This window comes from Mastigoproctus giganteus, chromosome 2 (assembly GCF_048544385.1).
Source record: "Mastigoproctus giganteus isolate SK-2022 chromosome 2, ASM4854438v1, whole genome shotgun sequence".
NCBI lineage: Eukaryota > Metazoa > Arthropoda > Arachnida > Uropygi > Thelyphonidae > Mastigoproctus > Mastigoproctus giganteus.
In genome coordinates, this window is record NC_143576.1 from 1,686,538 (window position 1) to 1,705,689 (window position 19,152).

Here is a 19,152-nt window from a genome sequence, read left to right on the forward strand (position 1 = left end):
CTGGAACAAACTTCCATCCGTCGTTGTGGAAGTTGATAGGTTGAATAAATTTAAGGAGGAACTGGACAGGCATTTGGAGGGAATGGTGTGATTTTTTTTTCTTTTTTTTTTTTGCTGATGCTGCATAAGCTCATACACTTGCTTTCTTGCATCACATGCCACTACTACTACTACTTCTTGTCGCTTATTTACAACTTGCAAAACATGTTTATATCTATTCTAGTTATTACTTGAATTTTATGATTTCTAGTTGATTTTTCTTTTTTTTAATTTGGAGTCTTGAAGTGTACCGGTTAATCCGATCCCAGTAAATCGAGAGTCTGCTGTAATATCTGGATGCCAAAAAGAGAGGTTTCATACTGGCAACAGACATGCATTTGCTGCATTTCCTTAAGAGGATGGCTCTTAACAGTAAGAACAGGTGCAATATATGCACCTGTTCTTACTCAGTTACCTCAACCCAGCTCACATATTTACTTTTCCATGCTAACCCACAGCATTTGAAATCCCTGGAAATTTGCTTTTCAGTATGCTGCACTTTCCAATAGAAGCAGTGCAAGAATCACTCTCACCTCTGCCTGCAGCTCTAGTTAATCTATTGGTCTGTATATATCCCCCTAACCAATCAGTTTTCCAATCCACTTATCACTTCCTTGATGGCATTAGCAAATATTCTTGGATCCCCTTCTATTTAAGTGTATGCCATCCCTGTAAAAATAGTCTCTCCTGTTTGCATAGAGCACGTTGAGAAAACTTCCAACCTATAAGCCTTGCAGTCTCTCCAGGGCCAAATCGATTGACAAAGCTCTCAACATGTATTCCCCTCTCCCCCATTGTGTCTGGGCAGAATTGTAGACACTTTCAAATTTAATCCTAACTCGCAACTTTTCCCAAAACTTTTTCCTGTACTTGTTAAGTTCTCAGATCCCTTAATATCATTACTGTCAACATGCACAATATCACCTTTTGTGCCCTTAAAAGATGTCTACTATACATTACTTATCTTTGCCCCTGGCAGACATAACCAGGTGTCCTATTCAAACTTTCCTTTTTACACAATACATTTCCCATTTTTCCTGATAATAGTCACGGACAATAACTACTTCTGTGAAACCAATGCATTCTGCCTTGAGTTCACTGCTGTGTTGCTTGATAACAAACGTAAGCTGTGGTATTGAGTTAGGTAGCTAAGAGTTTGATGGGTCCCCATTTTAATTCCCTCAAGAGCATCCACCCTATTTTTCATGTGCTCATAATCACTCATCAGAATGCTGATGTTTGCACCTAAAAGTTCACACTCACAAAACATTCCTCCCTCCTGGCTGTATCATGTCCCATTCTCGGTAGTTCTGAAAACATTGAACAAGTGACAATGAATCGTGCATATCCTTGCAAATTGTGCAAATTGTAAGGATATGCACGATTCATTAGAGAATTGCTTCCTTCAGTTTTCCCAAGCCACAGCACTCTCACTACTTTTGAGTCCATTGAGGTATGATTTTTGTTTAAATTCGTTTTAAACAGAAATCATGGAAAATATAATTTATAATTTTCTATTTGGAAAACATAATAAAATTGTGTACTTTACCTGCATTTGATTTCAATCAAGGAGATATCCTTCTGCTTCCACTGAAGATCAAGGAGACCAGCTATTTGACATTGTAGCCTGGGCTAGTGTTGAACTTGGAGACTGTTACCATTAACCATGGTTCCATCTACATTGGTAATATCTTTCTAAATTGTAATGCATTGCCAGAAAAGATGAATCTGCTATATATTTAAAAATATGATATTCATTGCACACAGCTGTTTCAGAGCTTACTGGCCTCTCATCAGCTGGCCCTTTGATTCACCTTTTCTGTGGTGCTAATCAAATTAAAAATTTAGCAATTTAGACAACAGTATTTGTCAGTAAAAAGATCAGTACCCACCCACATCCTATGTCTACTCTGCTAATAAATATTAATATATTCTGATGCATAGCCTGTGAGACCTGCTGAGATTACAAGAAAACATAAACTCGATCCATAAAATCAAATACTCGGCCCTTGGTCTTCAGCAGGAGCAGAAAAATCTCAAAGTGGTCAAAACTGAATGCAGGTAAAGCATTCAGTTTTTAAATAAAATAAAATTAAAATATGAATTTTATTTGATTTCAGCTATTTTACATTGAAATATATCCCTGCCATCATAATAATTTTTGCAATCACAAATTTAGGAAAAATTTCCTAAATATGGGAAACTTTTTGTTGTGTTTCCTAAACAGGAAACAACTAAAATATTTATATTTATTTTTTTATCACATTTATTTATTATTGGTTATTTTAATGCTTAATTATATTTTGATGTGAATGATGAATGATTAGCATATGATAAATATGATAAATTCAAGGAAGAACTAGACAAATTGGAACAAATGGATCAGTGAAATGGGAAGGTTTTTTTTTTTTGTGGCTGATGCTATATAAGCTTGCTTTCGTGCATCAACTAATGCTAAAGATGCAGGAAAGTTCATCAAGCATCAGCCAAAAAAAAAAAAAAAGAACAAAAATCCAACATCAACTATCCATCCCCTCAAAGGGGATGTTAACTGTCTGAAAATATTTTGACATGAAAATATTTTTCATGTCAAAACAACCAAGGCTGTGGGGCATCAGACTAAGCTGATGCCCCACATTAATGTTGTACCTGTTTTACCACATATTTTTTAAGAATGAGGATTATACAAAATTAAATACTACTGTAAAAATTGGAGCAGTGTGGAATTAAGGGCAAGTTGCTACAATGGATAAAAGGATGGTTGAGTGAGAGAACAGACAGTAGTTATCAGTGGACACTGCTCTTCATGGACTAATGTTATTAGTGGAGTCCTCAGGGTTCAGTGTTGGGCCCATTGTTGTTTTCGGTATTTATCAGTGATATCGATGAAGGTATATCAGGGTTAACGTCTAAGTTTGCAGACAATACAAAGGTTGATAGGGTTGTTAATGACAGTAATGATAGTATGCTACTGCAACAGGATCGCAAAAAGTTGAGCAGCTGGGCTGAGAGGTGGCAACTGAAGTTTAACATTGAAAAATGTAAAGTACTGCATAACCCCAGAATAATGTATCAACTGGGTGGTACTACATTCAGGGTAGTGGAGAATGAAAAGGACCTGGGGTACTTGTGCAGTCAGATACGAAGTTTTCTGAGCAGTGTAAAAAGGCTGCAAGAGTAGCTCAAGGTATCTTGTCAATGATATACAGAAATTTTGCCAGCAGGGATAAGGAGGTGATTGTCCCCTTGTAAAAGGCAATGGTCAGGCCACACCTTGAGTACAGTATACATGTCTGGAGGCCTCATTTTAGGAAAGATGTAGAGCTGCTGGAACGAGTACAGAGAAGGGCAACGAGATTGGTGAGGGGGAACAAAGGGTTGTGGTTACCAAGAAAGGCTTAAGTTCTGCAAATTGCAGTTTCTGGAGACAAGGCATCTCCGAGGTGACCTAATTGAGGTGTATAAGGCCTTGAATGAATTGAGTAAGCTCATTGCTGATGGGATTCTTCCTATCGCTCAGATTACTCACACCTGAGGGGGCATAAATTCAAACTGAGGAAAGACAATTGTAGAATAGATGTGTGAAAATTTGCCTTTAGCCAGCGGGTGGTTGATATTTGGAACAAACTTCCATCTGTTGTAGTGGAGGTCAGCAACTTAAATAACTTCAAGGCAGAACTACACAAATATTTGGAGTGAATGAATAGGTGACCTATTCATTGAACAGGTCACTATTGAATAGGTCACTAACCCTCCAGCAATGAGAGCACAACAATACAAATGGCCCTCAGTCCCCAGCAACTTTCACTCTCCCTCTTACGGCAGCGAGAGGATCAGAGTGGAAGCAGAGGGTGCTAAGAATCTCTGGGTACGATCAGGCTGCCATGCACGGAAATTGAACTTGGCCTGTTATAACGCACGATCACTCATCGGTGAAGACAGGATATTAGAGCTGGAAAAGGAATTAGAAAACGTGAATTGGAATATCATCGGTTTGGCTGAAACAAGAAGAAGAAATGAATCACTTATAAGTTTATCAAGTGGAAATCTGCTGTACACCAATGGAAACAGTGAAAGGAGTGAAGGTGGAGTTGGGTTTCTGGTCCATAAAGATTTTAAAAACAACATTTTGGAATTCAAAAGTACATCACCAAGGGTGTCAAGACTAATACTCAAGATTTCTAAGAGGTACAAGCTAAAGATTATAATGATTTATGCACCAACATCGAGCCATGATGATGAAGAGGTTGAAGAAATGTACACTGAAATTGAGAGTCTTCTAGATGAGCAGAAAACCCACTACACTATTATTATGGGGGACTTCAATGCTAAGGTTGGAAAAAGGCAAAACAGCGCAGAAAGAGGAACTATAGGAAATTTTGGAATTGGTGAAAGAAATAAAAGAGGTGAAAGACTTGTGGAATTTGCAGAATCTCAAGGAATGTCAGTAATGAACACTTTTTTCAAGAAAAGGGTGAACAGAAAGTGGTCATGGAAGAGTCCAAATGGATTAACAACTAATGAAATCGACTTCATCCTCACTAACAGAAGATATATTGTGAATGATGTTACCGTCCTGAATAAGGTAAATGTTGGAAGTGATCACAGAATGGTAAGATGTACACTTGATATAGATGTAGGAAAGGAAAGGAAAAAACTGACTCGAGTAAATAATACAAAGGTCTTTGAAATAACAGAGGAGGAGAAAAGGCAGTATGTACTGGAACTTAAAAACAAGTTTGAGCTTCTGCAGACTGCTCAGGACCAAGATATCGACGAGGAATATTACAACTTTCTGAAAGTGATAAAGCCCAAGAAACCTATAGGGAAACAGAAATCCAAAGAAGAAAAAATTAGTCAAGAAACACTTGTCATGATGAACCAAAGACGACAAATGAAGAGCAATAAAAACACTAACAGGGAGAAAATTGAGTATACTGAGTTATGCAAAGCCATTAGAAAGAGACTCAGAGAGAACATAAGAAGATTTAACACAAGAAAAGTAGAACAAGCATTAAGGGAAAACAAAGGATTTAAATCAGCAGCCATGAGCAGTAATACAGAAAGACAAATGATACTGAAACTGAAGAATAGCGATGGTGTACTTATAAACAGCAGAGAAGGCATAATTCAAATAGCAGAAGACTACTATAGAGAATTATACAAGGAGCGAGGGAATGATACCAGCAGTGGGGAAGATGGATTGCAAAGTAGCAACACATACGACATACCCGATATTCTTCCTGATGAGGTAGAACATGCATTGAAGAAAATGAAGAATCAGAAAGCCCCGGGGGAAGATGAAGTTACTGTAGAGTTGTTAAGATTGGGAGGAAGAGACATAACACAAAAACTGGCAAGGCTCTTCACAAAGTGCATTAGAAAAGGTGTGATGCCTAAGCAGTGGAATAATGCAATCAGTTTTGCTGCATAAGAAAGGAGATAAATCAGAATTTCGAAATTATAAACCAATTAGCTTGTTATCTCATATCTACAAGTTGTTCACAAGGGTCATTACTAACAGATTAGAAAGAATACTTGATGAGAATCAACTGAAAGAGCAAGCTGGCTTTAGGACAGGATTCTCAACTATGGATCACCTTCATGTAATATCACAGCTAATGGAGAAAGCAAATGAATATAAAACACCATTATGCCTGGCATTTGTGGATTATGAAAAGGCATTTGACTCCATACAGCATAAGGCAATGTTTCGGGCACTGGAAAGACAAGGCATAGATACTCCATATATTATGATTTTGAAGAAAATATATGAGAGTGCTACATCCTTTATTAGACTAGACAAAGACAGTAGCAAATTTAAAATCGAGAAAGGAGTTCGACAAGGAGACACAATATCTCCGAAGCTGTTTACTGCTGCCCTTCAGGAAGCTTTCAGAAGATTAGACTGGTCGCAGAAAGGAGTCAATGTGAACGGAGAGTACCTAAACCATTTACGATTTGCAGATGACATTGTGGTCATAAGCCACTATTCCAAAGAATTAGAGGAAAATCTTAATCAGTTATGCACAGTTAGTAAGGATTTTGGACTAAAGATGAATATGGCTAAAACAAAAGTAATGATGAACAAGTATGCCACGGAAAGGGAAATAATGATTGAAGGAGCAGTAATTGAAAAGGTGGAGTCATATACTTATCTGGGACAAGTTATTAGCTGTAATAATGATAAATGGCTGGAAGTCAAGAGAAGAATAAATTTTGGATGGATAGCATTCAGGAAATATAGTCACATACTGAAGAGCAATATCCCAGTTTGTCTGAAACGTAAAATAATGAATCAATGTATACTCCCCACCATGACTTATGGAAGTGAAACTTGGGCACTCACCAAAAGAATGGAAGAGAAGCTAAGAACTACACAGCGAAGAATGGAACGAATTATATTGGGAATCAGACTGTTAGATAAGAAGAGAAACACATGGATTAGGCAGCAAACTCAAGTAAAGGACATTCTTATCAAAACTAAAGAACTAAAATGGTCTTGGGCAGGACACATAGCTCAAAGACATGATGACAGATGGACTAAGAAAATAACAGAATGGTACCCAAGAGGAGTTAGAAGAAAACCTGGAAGACAAAGGCGGAGATGGATAGATGAAATTCGTGAGTTTTTGAGTAGTAAATGGATGGCCAGTGCTCAAAACAGAAGGAACTGGAAAGTTGCTGGAGAGGCCTTCATCCTGCAGTGGATTGAAAATGGATGATGATGAATAGGTGAAATTGGGAAGGGTGGTTTTTTTTTATTTTTTTTTTATTTTGGCTGATGCTATATAAGCTTGCTGCTTTCTTGCATCTTGTATGCCCCTACAAATGCTAATGCTAAACAATGCAAGGATAATTAAAAATAAAGGGTTATAAACTATCCAATTTTTAATGATATTCATTTTAACAATGCAAATTAATATTCTACAGTTTTTTATCATATAAAATAAAGATAAGATATACAGAAGAAACTGAGTATCACATTTGCAAATAGAATGTATACGAATTTCTAAGCCAATCTTCTTCCATAAATGGAGGTGTGGATTCCTTCCTGCTTCTTTCAATATAGTCTACTTTACCATTACCATCTACAAGTATTACTGTCTGACTTCTGAAAGCAAATTAAAAAACATTATATTTCAATTGTTACTCATAAGATAGTATTGAACTCGTTTCTTACTATTTAGGATATGTCATTAGGTTTATATTTAAACAGAATAATTCTTATATTTAAATTCACCTTGTTATTACAAAGCTGGATTAACCCATCAGTGAAAGCATAAAATTCTAAAGTGCAAGTGTGGGTGGAGTTAGTACATGACTATCCCATTTTTAAAATGTTTATAGCTAGCAGTTTTGAATATTTATTGTAAAATTACCTAACAGAACTGTATAATGACATTTCCAAATGAAAATATTTATGTATTGGTCGTTGATATCAAGATTACCTGGAATTATAATCCAACACTGTTTAAATGGTGTGTCCAGAATTTTCTGTATCAAGTAGATTGCACATGTCACCCTGAAATACAATAACTGTATTTTAAAGTTACTTGCTTATTTTCCATCCTCTCAACCTATAATGCACCATGCCAACCCTTCTGCAAATCATCAACGACAGTGCAGTCACAGATCACTCAATCATTAGTAATGGCCATATGGTGCAAGGAAGCCTAAGACTTATGCTGCACCAGCAAAAAAAAAAAAAAAAAAAAAAGAGAAAAGAAAACAAGTAAAATAATAATAATAATAAAATAAATAATTAATAAATAATGAAAGAAAAGAAAATAGACAACCTGTGCATTTTCTTCCTCACATAGGTAATTTGTGTGTTTTTGTGAGGAAGGAAATGCACCATAGGTGCATTTCCTTCCTCCCATCCAACTGAACTTTGAATTTTCCCAAATTGTCAGCCTCAACCACCCATGCAGGTAACTTATTCCAGTAATTTTTAACTCTCTGGCTAAAATAACACTTTGTGCAATCCAGTCTAAACATCTCCCCCCGTATTGAATTTATGACCACTATTCTAGAATCATTTATACCCGTGAAATTTCATCCTCATTCATTTTACTTTTTTCTCTCAGAGCCTTAAACACCTCAATCAAGTCTCCTCTGAGGTGCCAAGTTTCCAAGCTGTGCAACTCACATATTCAGGTCTTTCCTCATATGGATGCCCTTTTGCTGATCTCACCAGGCAAGTTACCCATCTCTAGACCATGCTCAATGTCTTTTTTTAGGTGCTGTCTATCAATAGCCTCATATAATGGTATTATGATGTCCTTATCTCTACCAGCAAATGTTCAATAAATCATCAATAGAATACTATGGGCCTTCGTTGCGATCTGTCTACAATGCTCAGAGAACTTCATGTCTGACTGTATCATAACTAAAGCCCTTTCTTCCACTACTGACTTTAGTTTAACTCCACCAAGTGTATACATTATTTTGAGATTACTGTTCCCCAGGTGTAGGACCTTGCATTTTGCTGAATTAAAGCATAGTTGCTACTTTTCTGACCACCCCTAAGTATATCTAGGTCACTCTGAAGAAGCTTTGCTTGGCTGTGATCATTAATACTCTACCGATCTTTACATCATCTGCAAATTTAGATATCATGCCCTCTATCCCTTCATTGACAACACGTATTGGGACCAAACAACATTGGTCCCAATACTGATCCTTGGGGAACCCCACTTCTTATATTAACCCAATCTGAGGAATAACCACTTATCACAACCCTCTGCTTTCTGTCCTGAAGCCATCCTGTTATCCATCTAAGGATTTTTCCTGTGATTCCAACCTGTTCCAGCTTATAAAGTAACCGCTCATGTGGGATTGAGTCAAATGCTTTGCTGAAATCCAAATAAACAATGTCAAAGTTATTCCCTAAATCCAGCTCACGAGTGACCCTGTCAAAAAATAGCTAAACAAAACCATGCTCAGTATCCTTCAAAATTCCATTTCTATCTAAATGATCCTGAATTCTACCCTTGATCATTGCCTCCATTATTTTCCTTACTACTGAAGTTAGACTGACCGGTCAGTAATTTCCCACTACACTCTTAGAATTGCATTTATGTATTGGCAATACACTGGCACTTTTCCAATCCGATGGAATCTCTCCTGAGTACAGGAGAGATACCATTGGATTGGAAAAGGGTGCTAATTATCTCATAATTAGCTTCAATGGTTCAATGTGCTCAGTTACCACCTCTCTCTTTTAAAATTATAGAGTAATGCCATCAACCCCTAAGAGCCTTACTTGCCTGTAGGCTTGAAAGTTTTTTCATTAAATAATAATGTGAAATTTCGATATCATTAATTACATATTTTTCAGCTTCACTCTGATAATTTCTCATTTACATAAAGGGTTTTTCTTCTGTAAATATCAATGCAAAGTAATTACTGAGTTCAACTGCAATATCAGCTGGGGTATCTAATACTATCCCACATCCATTACATAAGGGTCCAATCTGATTTGTCATTCTCTTCTTTGAATTAGCATTAGCAGAGGCATATGATGCAAGAAAGCAAGCTTATGCAGCATCAGCCAAAAAAAAAAAAAAAAAAAACCCTTCCACTTCACCCCTCCGTTCGTTCGAAATACCTGTCCAGCTGAGCCTTAAATTTATTTATGCTATCAACTTCCACAACAAGGGATGGAAGTCTGTTCCACCAACCAACTACCCGCTGGCTAAAGGCAAATTTCCGCACATCTATCCTATATTTGTCTTTCCTCAATTTGAATTTATGCCCTCTCAGGTGATTATTCTGAGCAAGAGGCAGTAACCCATCAGCATTGAGCATGCTCAAACCATTCAAGGCTTTGTACACCTCTATCAGATCACCTCGCTGGTGCCTAGTCTCCAGACACTGTAATTTGCAAAACTTAAGCCTTTCTTCGTAAGAGCAACCCTTTATTCCGTTCACTAACCTTGTTGCCCTTCTCTGTACTCGTTCCAGCAGCTCTACATCCTTCTTGAAATGAGGCCTCCAAACCTATATACAGTACTCAAGGTGCGGCCTGACCATTGCCATACAAGGGAATAATCACCTCCCTATCCCTGCTAGAAAAATTCCTGTATATCATTGATAAGACACCATGAGCTACTCTTGCAGCCCGTCTGCACTGCTCAGAGAACTTCATATCTGCCTGCACAATTACCCCCAGGTCCTTTTCATTCTCTACCACTGTCAGTGTAGTACCACAGAGTTGATACGTTGCTCTGGGGTTGCTGTTTCCCATATGTAGTACTTTACATTTGTCAATGTTAAACTTCATTTGCCACCTCTCAGCCCATCTGCTCAACCTTTCCAGATCCTGTTGCAACAATGGACCCAACACTGAACCCTGAGGGACTCCACTAATAACATTAGTCCACGATGAGCAGTGTCCATTAATTACCACTCTCTGTCTTCTGCCACTCAACCATCCCTTTATCCATAGCAACAATTTGCCACCAATGCCACACTGCTCCAATTTGTGCAGCAGTCTTCCATGTGCAACAGTATCAAAAGCCTTTCTAAGATGGACACTGCTCATCGTGGACTAATGTTATTAGTGGAGTCTCTCAGGGTTCAGTGTTGGGTCCATTGTTGTTTTCTGTATTTATAAATAATATATAGATGATGGTATATCAAGCTTAATGTCCAAGTTTGCAGACGATACAAAGGTTGGTAGGGTTGTTAAGGACACTACTGACGCTATGCTGCTACAACAGGATCTGGAAAGGTTGAACAGATGGGCTGAGAGGTGGAAATGAAGTTTAACATTGATAAATGTAAAGTACTACATATGGGAAACAGCAACCCCAGAGCAACGTATCAACTCTGTGGTACTACACTGACAGTGGTAGAGAATGAAAAGGACCTGGGGGTACTTGTGCAGGCAGATATAAAGTTCTCTGAGCAGTGCAGATGGGCTGCAAGAGTAGCTCATGGTGTCTTATCAATGATATACAGGAATTTTCCTAGCAGGGAAGGGGAGGTGATTATTCCCTTGTATAAGACAATGGTCAGGCCGCACCTTCAGTACTGTATACAGGCCTGGAGGCCTCAATTCAAGAAGGATGTAGAGCTGCTGGAACGAGTACAGAGAAGGGTAACAAGGTTAGTGAATGGAACAAAGGGTTGTTCTTACGAAGAAAGACTTAAGTTTTGCAAATTACAGTGTCTGGAGACTAGGCAACGGCGAGGTGATCTGATAGAGGTGTACAAAGCCTTGAATGGTTTGAGAATGCTCAATGCTGATGGGATACTGCCTTTTGCTCAGAACAATCACCTGAGAGGGAATAAATTCAAATTGAGGAAAGACAGATGTAGGATAGATGTGCGGAAATTTGCCTTTAGCCAGCAGGTAGTTGGTTGGTGGAACAGACTTCCATCCGTTGTTGTGGAAGTTGATAGCCTAAATAAATTGAAGGCTCAGCTGGACAGATATTTTGAACGAACGGAGGGGTGAAATGGAAAGGTTTTTTTTTTTTTTTTTTTTTGGCTGATGCTGCATAAGCTTGCTTTCTTGCATCATATGCCTCTACTAATGCTAATGCTAAGATCCAAATATATAATATCAAAATTATTCCCTGCATCCAATTCTTTTGTGACTACATCATAGTATCCAATCAAATTGGTCAGGCAAGACCTTTCCTTAACAAAACCATGCTGTGTCTGAGCTATTACTGAATTCTTGTCAAGATTAATTCAAAGTAACCTAATATTCATTCATAAATAAACTCTATTAAAAAAATTAAGAGAGAAACTTTAACAAACTCTTTTAAAAAGTAAATTAAAATACAGAAAATAGTACCACCCGAATCATTAATGCTTATTCTTCTTTGTCCTCGCCTTCTTCCCATGTTCATATTTGGTTGGCCAAATATGAACAAAATATGAACAAAGTCGGCCAAATTCTGCAGCAGCAGAAGAATTTTGTGATGTGGTCAAAAAAACCCCTTCTAAATTTCCTCAGCCCTCAACCTCTGCAGCAGCATACTTATCAGTTGGAGATGTTGATTCTGGCAATGATGCTCAAAAGGTAAAACTTGCTGACGTTATGCCTGTCCCCTCCCCTTTTTTGTAATTTTATAATTTTTAAGTTTTTGTAATTGCAGACTTTTGTAATTTTTCCTACACATCAGATAAAAAAAAATTGAATAAATAATTCTATTTACATGTTCGTCGAACATTTCTTTTTTGCTTCAATCAAATTCAGCAAGCATAGTTGCGAGTGCTGCATAAGTCTTTAGGGAAATTCAGACTTATGTAAAATTTGACTTACGCAGAGTTCCACGGAATGCAACCCTTATGTAAGTCGGGGAGTGCCTTTATTTTTCAATTAATTAGTTATATATTTTTTATATGTTAGTTATATATAGGCTGGCCTCGATTAACGCGATTAATTCGTCCCGTGAGCACATCGCACAAAATGGAAATGCGTTAATCAAATATAATAATCAATAGGAAAAATTATAATTGGTCCTTGACCTTCTGGAATGTCCATAAAGAATTTTAAAAATACCTTTTTAACTGTATACAATGTAAAAGATAATGAAAATAATTATGTAATTAAATGTTTATTGCATAAAACAGCGGTTCCCAAACTGTGCATCGCGGAATATTTTAAATTTTCGAGGGAAACACAGTGATACTTGACATCTGTCGGACACTGCGCAAACTATTAGCTCAAGGTAGTTCACAGTTTGAACATTTCTTATTAATTAAGTTGTTTAGACCTAACTACTTAATAAACGGAACCGTTAGGTATTTCTTTTGGTCTAGGTGCACCGTGCAAAAATTACTGAGACACTAAGGGTGCCATGAACCGAGAAAATTTGGAAACTTCTGACATAAAATACACAATGAAGAAATGACTGTTGCAGAAATATTTGAACAGTGTTGACTTCTCTTTTCATCAATCAATTTCTGATAGCCGACAATAATCTTCTCTGGGCCCTGGCGAAATATTGCAGAGAACCTCAAACCTTTTGTCTGAGGTTCTCTGCGATACGAAAGATTTCATTTAGTTCTTTTACTGTTATCTCCTTCGCGGTAACATTTTCATCTGGCTCATTTAAAAATTTGAATTTTTAAATGCAAGTCTGCATTGACTTTATTAGCGGGAGACAAACAAGTAACACGTCTTCTTCCAATGGTTGATAGAACACACTGAGGCGGGCAGCAGGCAAACGTTTGTTTATTATCCGTCCGACTTGTGGTAAGCTTAACGTGCGATTCAAATCTTTTTCAACTATCACATAAAAAAAAAAAGATCGTGTTAACTGGAAATTTGCATCGTGTAAAGTGAAAAGTGATATAATTTTTTCAAATAGCAGTAACTGAAAAACATGTTAATTGAACTCGCATTATGCGAGGCCTGGCTAACCTATAAAAAAAGTTCAATTAAAACTTTATCTGGGGACAGTGGTGAAGTTGCCAAAGTGGCACATAAGAAAAGAACACATAAAAGGAAGAAAAAACACATTATTGTACTCACTAAAAAGGCCTCTGTGGTCAGGAAATCTATCCATAATTGATGCCGCTAACTCTGACCAATTATAACTTTATAAACATAAATAAAATTAAATTACAAATAAAATAAATAAATAAATACATAAAATCGGCTGTAAAATATAATATAATTTAAAATACAATAAATCATATGAATATATTAAAAATATAAAAATATTATACATTAAAAGCGTTAAACCCATACTACTGTAAAACTGAAGCTTTCGGCAGCATCTGCTGCCTTTCTCAACATAAGTAGTGCTGCATCAACAATTCATTATAAAGTACTCAGCCTTCCCAGCAGACCCAGGGCGTACTATGGTACCTGCACATGTCCCGTTTCCTTTACATCAGCACTGGAAATAACTCGGGGCTGTATGACCTTAAAACGCTCATCCCTATCCAAGGTAACGGTCTCAAACATTACATTAATCCTACAACCCTTATCCCTATTCAGGCTATGATCATCCAAGGAACAAATCCGGGCATGGGATAACAGCTGAAGGAGCTGTAATTACAGATAAGATAGAGGCCTTCTGGAACCGGAAGTGGCTGGAGAGCCTAAGGATTTGTTCCTTGGGTGATCATGGCCTGAATGGGATAAGGGTTGTAGGATTAATGTTTTTTTTTTTTTTTTTGTTTTGGTAGTTGTTGGCGCATCGGCTTCTGTGGCCATATTGCACCTCCCAAGGTTTTTGCAGTACTTTGATCCAAGCCCGAGGCGGGAATCGAACCCGCGACCTTTGGGTTGCCGGGCAGGTACTTTACCCACTCGGCTAGCCCGGTCGGCCTAGGATTAATGTAATGTTTGATAGGATTCCTGGATAGGAATGAGCGTTTTAAGGTCGTACAGCCCCGAGCCACTTCCGGTGTTGATATACAGGAAATGGAGCATGAGCAGGTACCATAGTATGCCCTGGGTCTGCTGGGAAGGCTTAGTACTTTATAATGAATTGTTGATGCAGCACTACTTATGTTGAGAAAGGCAGCAGATGCTGCCGAAAGCTTGTTTTACAGTAGTACGGGTTTAACACTTTTAATGTATAATATTTTTATTATTTTTATATTTTTATTATTTTAAATTATATTGTATTTATTTAAATTTATTGTATTTTAAATTAAATTTAAATTTGTATTTTAAATTATATTATATTTTACAGTCGATTTTATGTATTTTATTTGTAATTTAATTTTATTTATGTTTATAAAGTAATAATTGGTCAGAGTTGGCGGCATCAATTATGGACATTATTGTACTGTAAAAACTGATAAGTATTTCGTAGCCTTGGTTATTATAGTTGACTTCATTGCTTCTCGTATTCTGTCTTTGTCCTTTATGATTGTGTTCACTGTTGACACTACAAATCTACATGTACATCCCTTCACTGAAATCTTTCGTCATAAAAAAACAAATAAATTTTTAGAATCTGCTCGTCATTCCTATTTTTTAAGCTGCAAAAACTTGTTACTCCGTATCTCACTTGTGGAATTTGTTCGTTATTGACTGCTTATATTTTTTTTTTGTTTTAAATTTTACAATCCTAAAAAAAAAAAAAAAAAAAAAAAAAAAAGAGCGAAAAAATATTTACGTAAGTCCAAAGTTATGTAACTCAGGCTTACATAAGTCGGAGACTTACTGTACAATACAGAAAAATCTAGTACAATATCATGCCATTTCTGCTGTTATGCCACAGCCGTTTCTAAACTGTACTTTACTTATATAAGATTTAAGCACTGATTTTTTTTTTTTTTTTTTTATTATAATTAAACAAGTCAGATTAAATAGTGACTTTTAATTCTAACCAATACACTGTTCAGTATTTCTTGTCAAAATCAAATATTACCTATATAACACACACAAATCTTATATAACCATAATTATAATTTTTTATCACTCACCTACTGCCATAACCTGCTTCTGGTATAGAAACATGAATTGAATTAAGCCTACTAATATAATTGTCCGGCTTTCCTTTCCCTTGCATTTTCATCTGCTGATCGACCATATATCTAAAATAAATAAAAACATAAACCATTGATTTCAGAATTATGATAAATACTTGTCAATGACTCACATTTTCTTTTCATTAAAACTAAAGTTGTTTAATAAAATTGCATAAAGCTAAGGCTAAGGCGCCTTAATTCAAAGGCGCTATGATGCTAAGCAAGTAAAATTGAATAAGTATGAACTACCTACGAACGGTTTAAACCTCAACATTACTGGAACAAACTTCCATCTGTCAATGTGGAAGTTGATAGCTTAAATAAATTCAAGGAAGAAGTGGATAAACTTTTGGAGAGATTGGGTGAAATGGGAAGTTTTTTTTTTTTTTTGGCTGATGTTGTATAAGCTTGCTTTCTTGCATCATATGCCATCAAATGGTCACTACTATTAGCTATCATCTGGAGAATAGTAAATTTATATTAAAAGCAATAAAAATAGATTTCTATCTACATTAAACAATGAGATGTTGTATAATGTGAAATGTCATTAATTTACAAATTATAAAGAAAGAGTAACCTTTCTTTAATGATTTTCTTGATGTGTATGGAATCTGCTGTAAGTTCCTTTGAGGAATTTGGAATTCTATAAAAATTGAAAAACTATGTATATAAAAGCTTTTAAATATTAATTTGTTTTACTATTTTGACTTTATAGCTCAACATGAGAGAGAGAGAGAGAGAGAGAGAGAGAGAGAGAGAGAGAGAGAGAGAGAGAGAGAGAGAGAGAGAGAGAGAGAGAGAGAGAGAGAGAGAGAGAGATTATTGTTAAAAACAAAATCAAAATCTCATTTAAAAAAAGTACGAACATTTTGAAATTGTTAACAAAAAAAAAAACATTGCTCTTGAATATCATCTTCATTTATATATGTATTATTTGATTCAGCTTCAGCAACTGGTTAAGAAATTTCAAATTTAGTTAGTCACAGCGGCAACCCCGAAGGCAGAATGCGCAGGTCCCAAAGGAACTAGTTGTTGTAGGTGACTCTATTGTCAGGAAAACGGGGAACATATTGTGCAAAAAGGATAGATGGAACCGGACGAGGGTCTGCCTGCCAGGGGCAAAGGTTGATGACGTTGTAGGACAGATATCATCCTTTATGGGCACAAAGGGTGATATTGTTGTACATGTTGGCACTAATGATATTAAGAGTAAGAGACTGGCAGAATTACTTAACAAGTACATTTTTTTCAGCATTGTAGGAGAATACTGCTGAAAAAAAGCCATGAGTTAGGGTTGAATTTGAAAGTGTCTGCAATTCTGCCCAGACATGATAGGAGGGAGTATATGATGAGAGCCTTGTCGATCAATTCTGCCTTTGAGAGATTGTGCAAAGATCAAGGGGTAGAATTGTTAACAGGAGAGACTGCTTCTACAGGGATGGGATACACTTAAATAGAAAGGGTGCAAGAATATTTGCTGATGCTATTGAGAGTTAGTTGGGTCGGAAAACTGCTAGCTTCGGGGGGATACACGGACTAATAGATTAACAGTAGCCGCTGGCAGAGGTAAAAGTGATTCTTGCACTATTTCTATTGAAATGCAGTTGAGCAGCAGCCTGGAAAGCAAGGCAATGGGAATTTCCAGGACTGCTGGAAGTCATAGTGGAACAAGTAAATACATTGGCTGCGTTAGGATAATTAAGAGTAGAAACAGGTGCATGTATACTTGCATGAACACCAATGCAAGAAGTATAGTTAATAAATTCGATGAGCTTGAAGTGCTAGTCAAGACATCAAAGGCAGATATTGTTGGGATATCAGAGATATGGTGTCACAAAGAAATAAGCAGTGCAGAACTGGAATTTGGGGAGTACAATGTGTAGAGAAAGGATAGACAGGACAGGAAGGGAGGAGGGGTTATGCTGTTAGATAAGAAACACATAAAATCTAAGGAAGTGCATCCAACTGATGTAAGTGGACAATGCAATGTTGAGTCTGTTTGGCGTGACATAAGCATTGGGAAAGGAAAAATGAGAGTAGGTGTGTGTTATAGGCCTAACGAATCTGATGAGTATAATGAGCAGTTGTGCAGAGAAATAGAGTGGGTCAGTAAATCAGAGAGTCTTATAATGGGGGATTTTAATTTCCCGGATATTGACTGGAATTTGTGGGTCGGTCACTCACACACTAGCAAGGCTTTTGTGGATTTACTGGATGATGGGTTTCTACAGAAGCATGTTCCGGAGGCAACTAGAGGGAGTAATACTCTTGATCTGATTACAGTAGTGATTCTTCATGCATCAAGAATCTGCAGATAAAGGGACCACTAGGTGGCAGTGATCACAGTGTGCTGAAGTGGGATTTGCTCAAAGAGTTAACTACCATCAAGGGTAAAGGGAAGAGTTTTTGCTTTCGTAAAGGTGACTATGGTGGTCTGAGACTATTTAAATTCTATACAGTGGAATCAACTGATGATGTTACCAACAGCAAATTCAAAATGAGAAGCATTCAAAGAATTAATCTTGGAAGCTACTAGGCTTTTCATGCCAAGTAAGAAATATTGTTCAAGGTTTAGGCCTAAATGGATGACAGATGAACTAATGAGACATGTGGCAGAGAAAAAAACTGTATGGGATACATAAAATTAACAGGTGACACAGAAGTCTATGACAGATATAAGCTGGTCTGTAACCAAGTTATAAAGGAGGTTAGGCAGGCGAAGGCAGATTACAAGAAATCTTTGGCAAAGGATGCAAAGAAAAACAGCAAAGAGTTCTTTACTTATGTAAACTCTAGAAGGAAGGGGATGAATCAGATTGGTACACTTGATATCGATGGTTCAACAATTGTTGATGATCCTGCTCAGGTAGCTAACACACTAAATGAATATTTTGCATCGACATTCACACATGAGGAGTTATTCAGGGAGGGAAATGCCAGAGGTGTATTCAACTCTGGCAGTAAGCTAGATAATCTTGTAATAAACTGAGAGTAAAGTGGAGGAGAAATTGTTGAAGATAAACACAAGAAAGACATCTGGCGTGGATGGAATCTATCCAGTTATATTAAAGGAGGCGGCAAAGGAAGTAAGCAAACCCTTAGCCATAATTATGAGAGCTTCCCTGGACTCAGGGGAAGGTAACCCATGGACTGGAGATGTGCAAATGTGACCCCAATCCACAAAGGAGGATCAAAGGGAGACACAGGTAATTACAGACCTGTTAGTTTAACTTCTCTTCCAGGGAAATTAATGGAGGCACTGGTTAAAGAAGCATTGCAGGATCATCTAGACAAGACTTCAGTTATAGCTCAGACACAGCATGGGTTTGTTAAGGGGAAGTCTTGTCTAACTAATTTGATTGGATACTATGATGTAGTCACAAAGGAACTGGATGCAAAGAATAACTTTTATTTCATATATTTGGATCTTAGAAAAGCCTTTGATACTGTTGCCCAAGGAAGACTGCTGCACAAATTGGAGCAGTGTGGCATTGGAGGCAAATTGCTGCTATGGATAAAGGCATGGTTAAGTGGGAGAAGACAGAGAGTGGTAATCAATGGACACTGCTCTTCGTGGACTAATGTTATTAGTGGAGTCCCTCAGGGTTCAGTGTTGGGTCCATTGTTGTTTTCTATATTTATAAATGATATCGATGA

The 19,152-nt window shown here is 37.0% G+C and overlaps 1 protein-coding gene across 1 annotated transcript in view; it reads right to left on the reverse strand.

Annotated features, from left to right (window-relative positions):
- Positions 1 to 7,020: 7,020 nt before the first annotated feature.
- Positions 7,021 to 19,152, reverse strand: part of LOC150089115 (transport and Golgi organization 2 homolog) — an 86,209-nt gene continuing 74,077 nt past the window's right edge. Inside the window, exons 7-8 of the mRNA XM_090387902.1 lie at positions 15,451 to 15,561; positions 7,021 to 7,153 (exon numbers count right to left, since the gene is read on the reverse strand). Of these exons, the coding sequence (XP_090244028.1) occupies positions 7,021 to 7,153; positions 15,451 to 15,561 (244 nt within the window). The remainder of the gene's footprint in view (positions 7,154 to 15,450; positions 15,562 to 19,152) is intronic.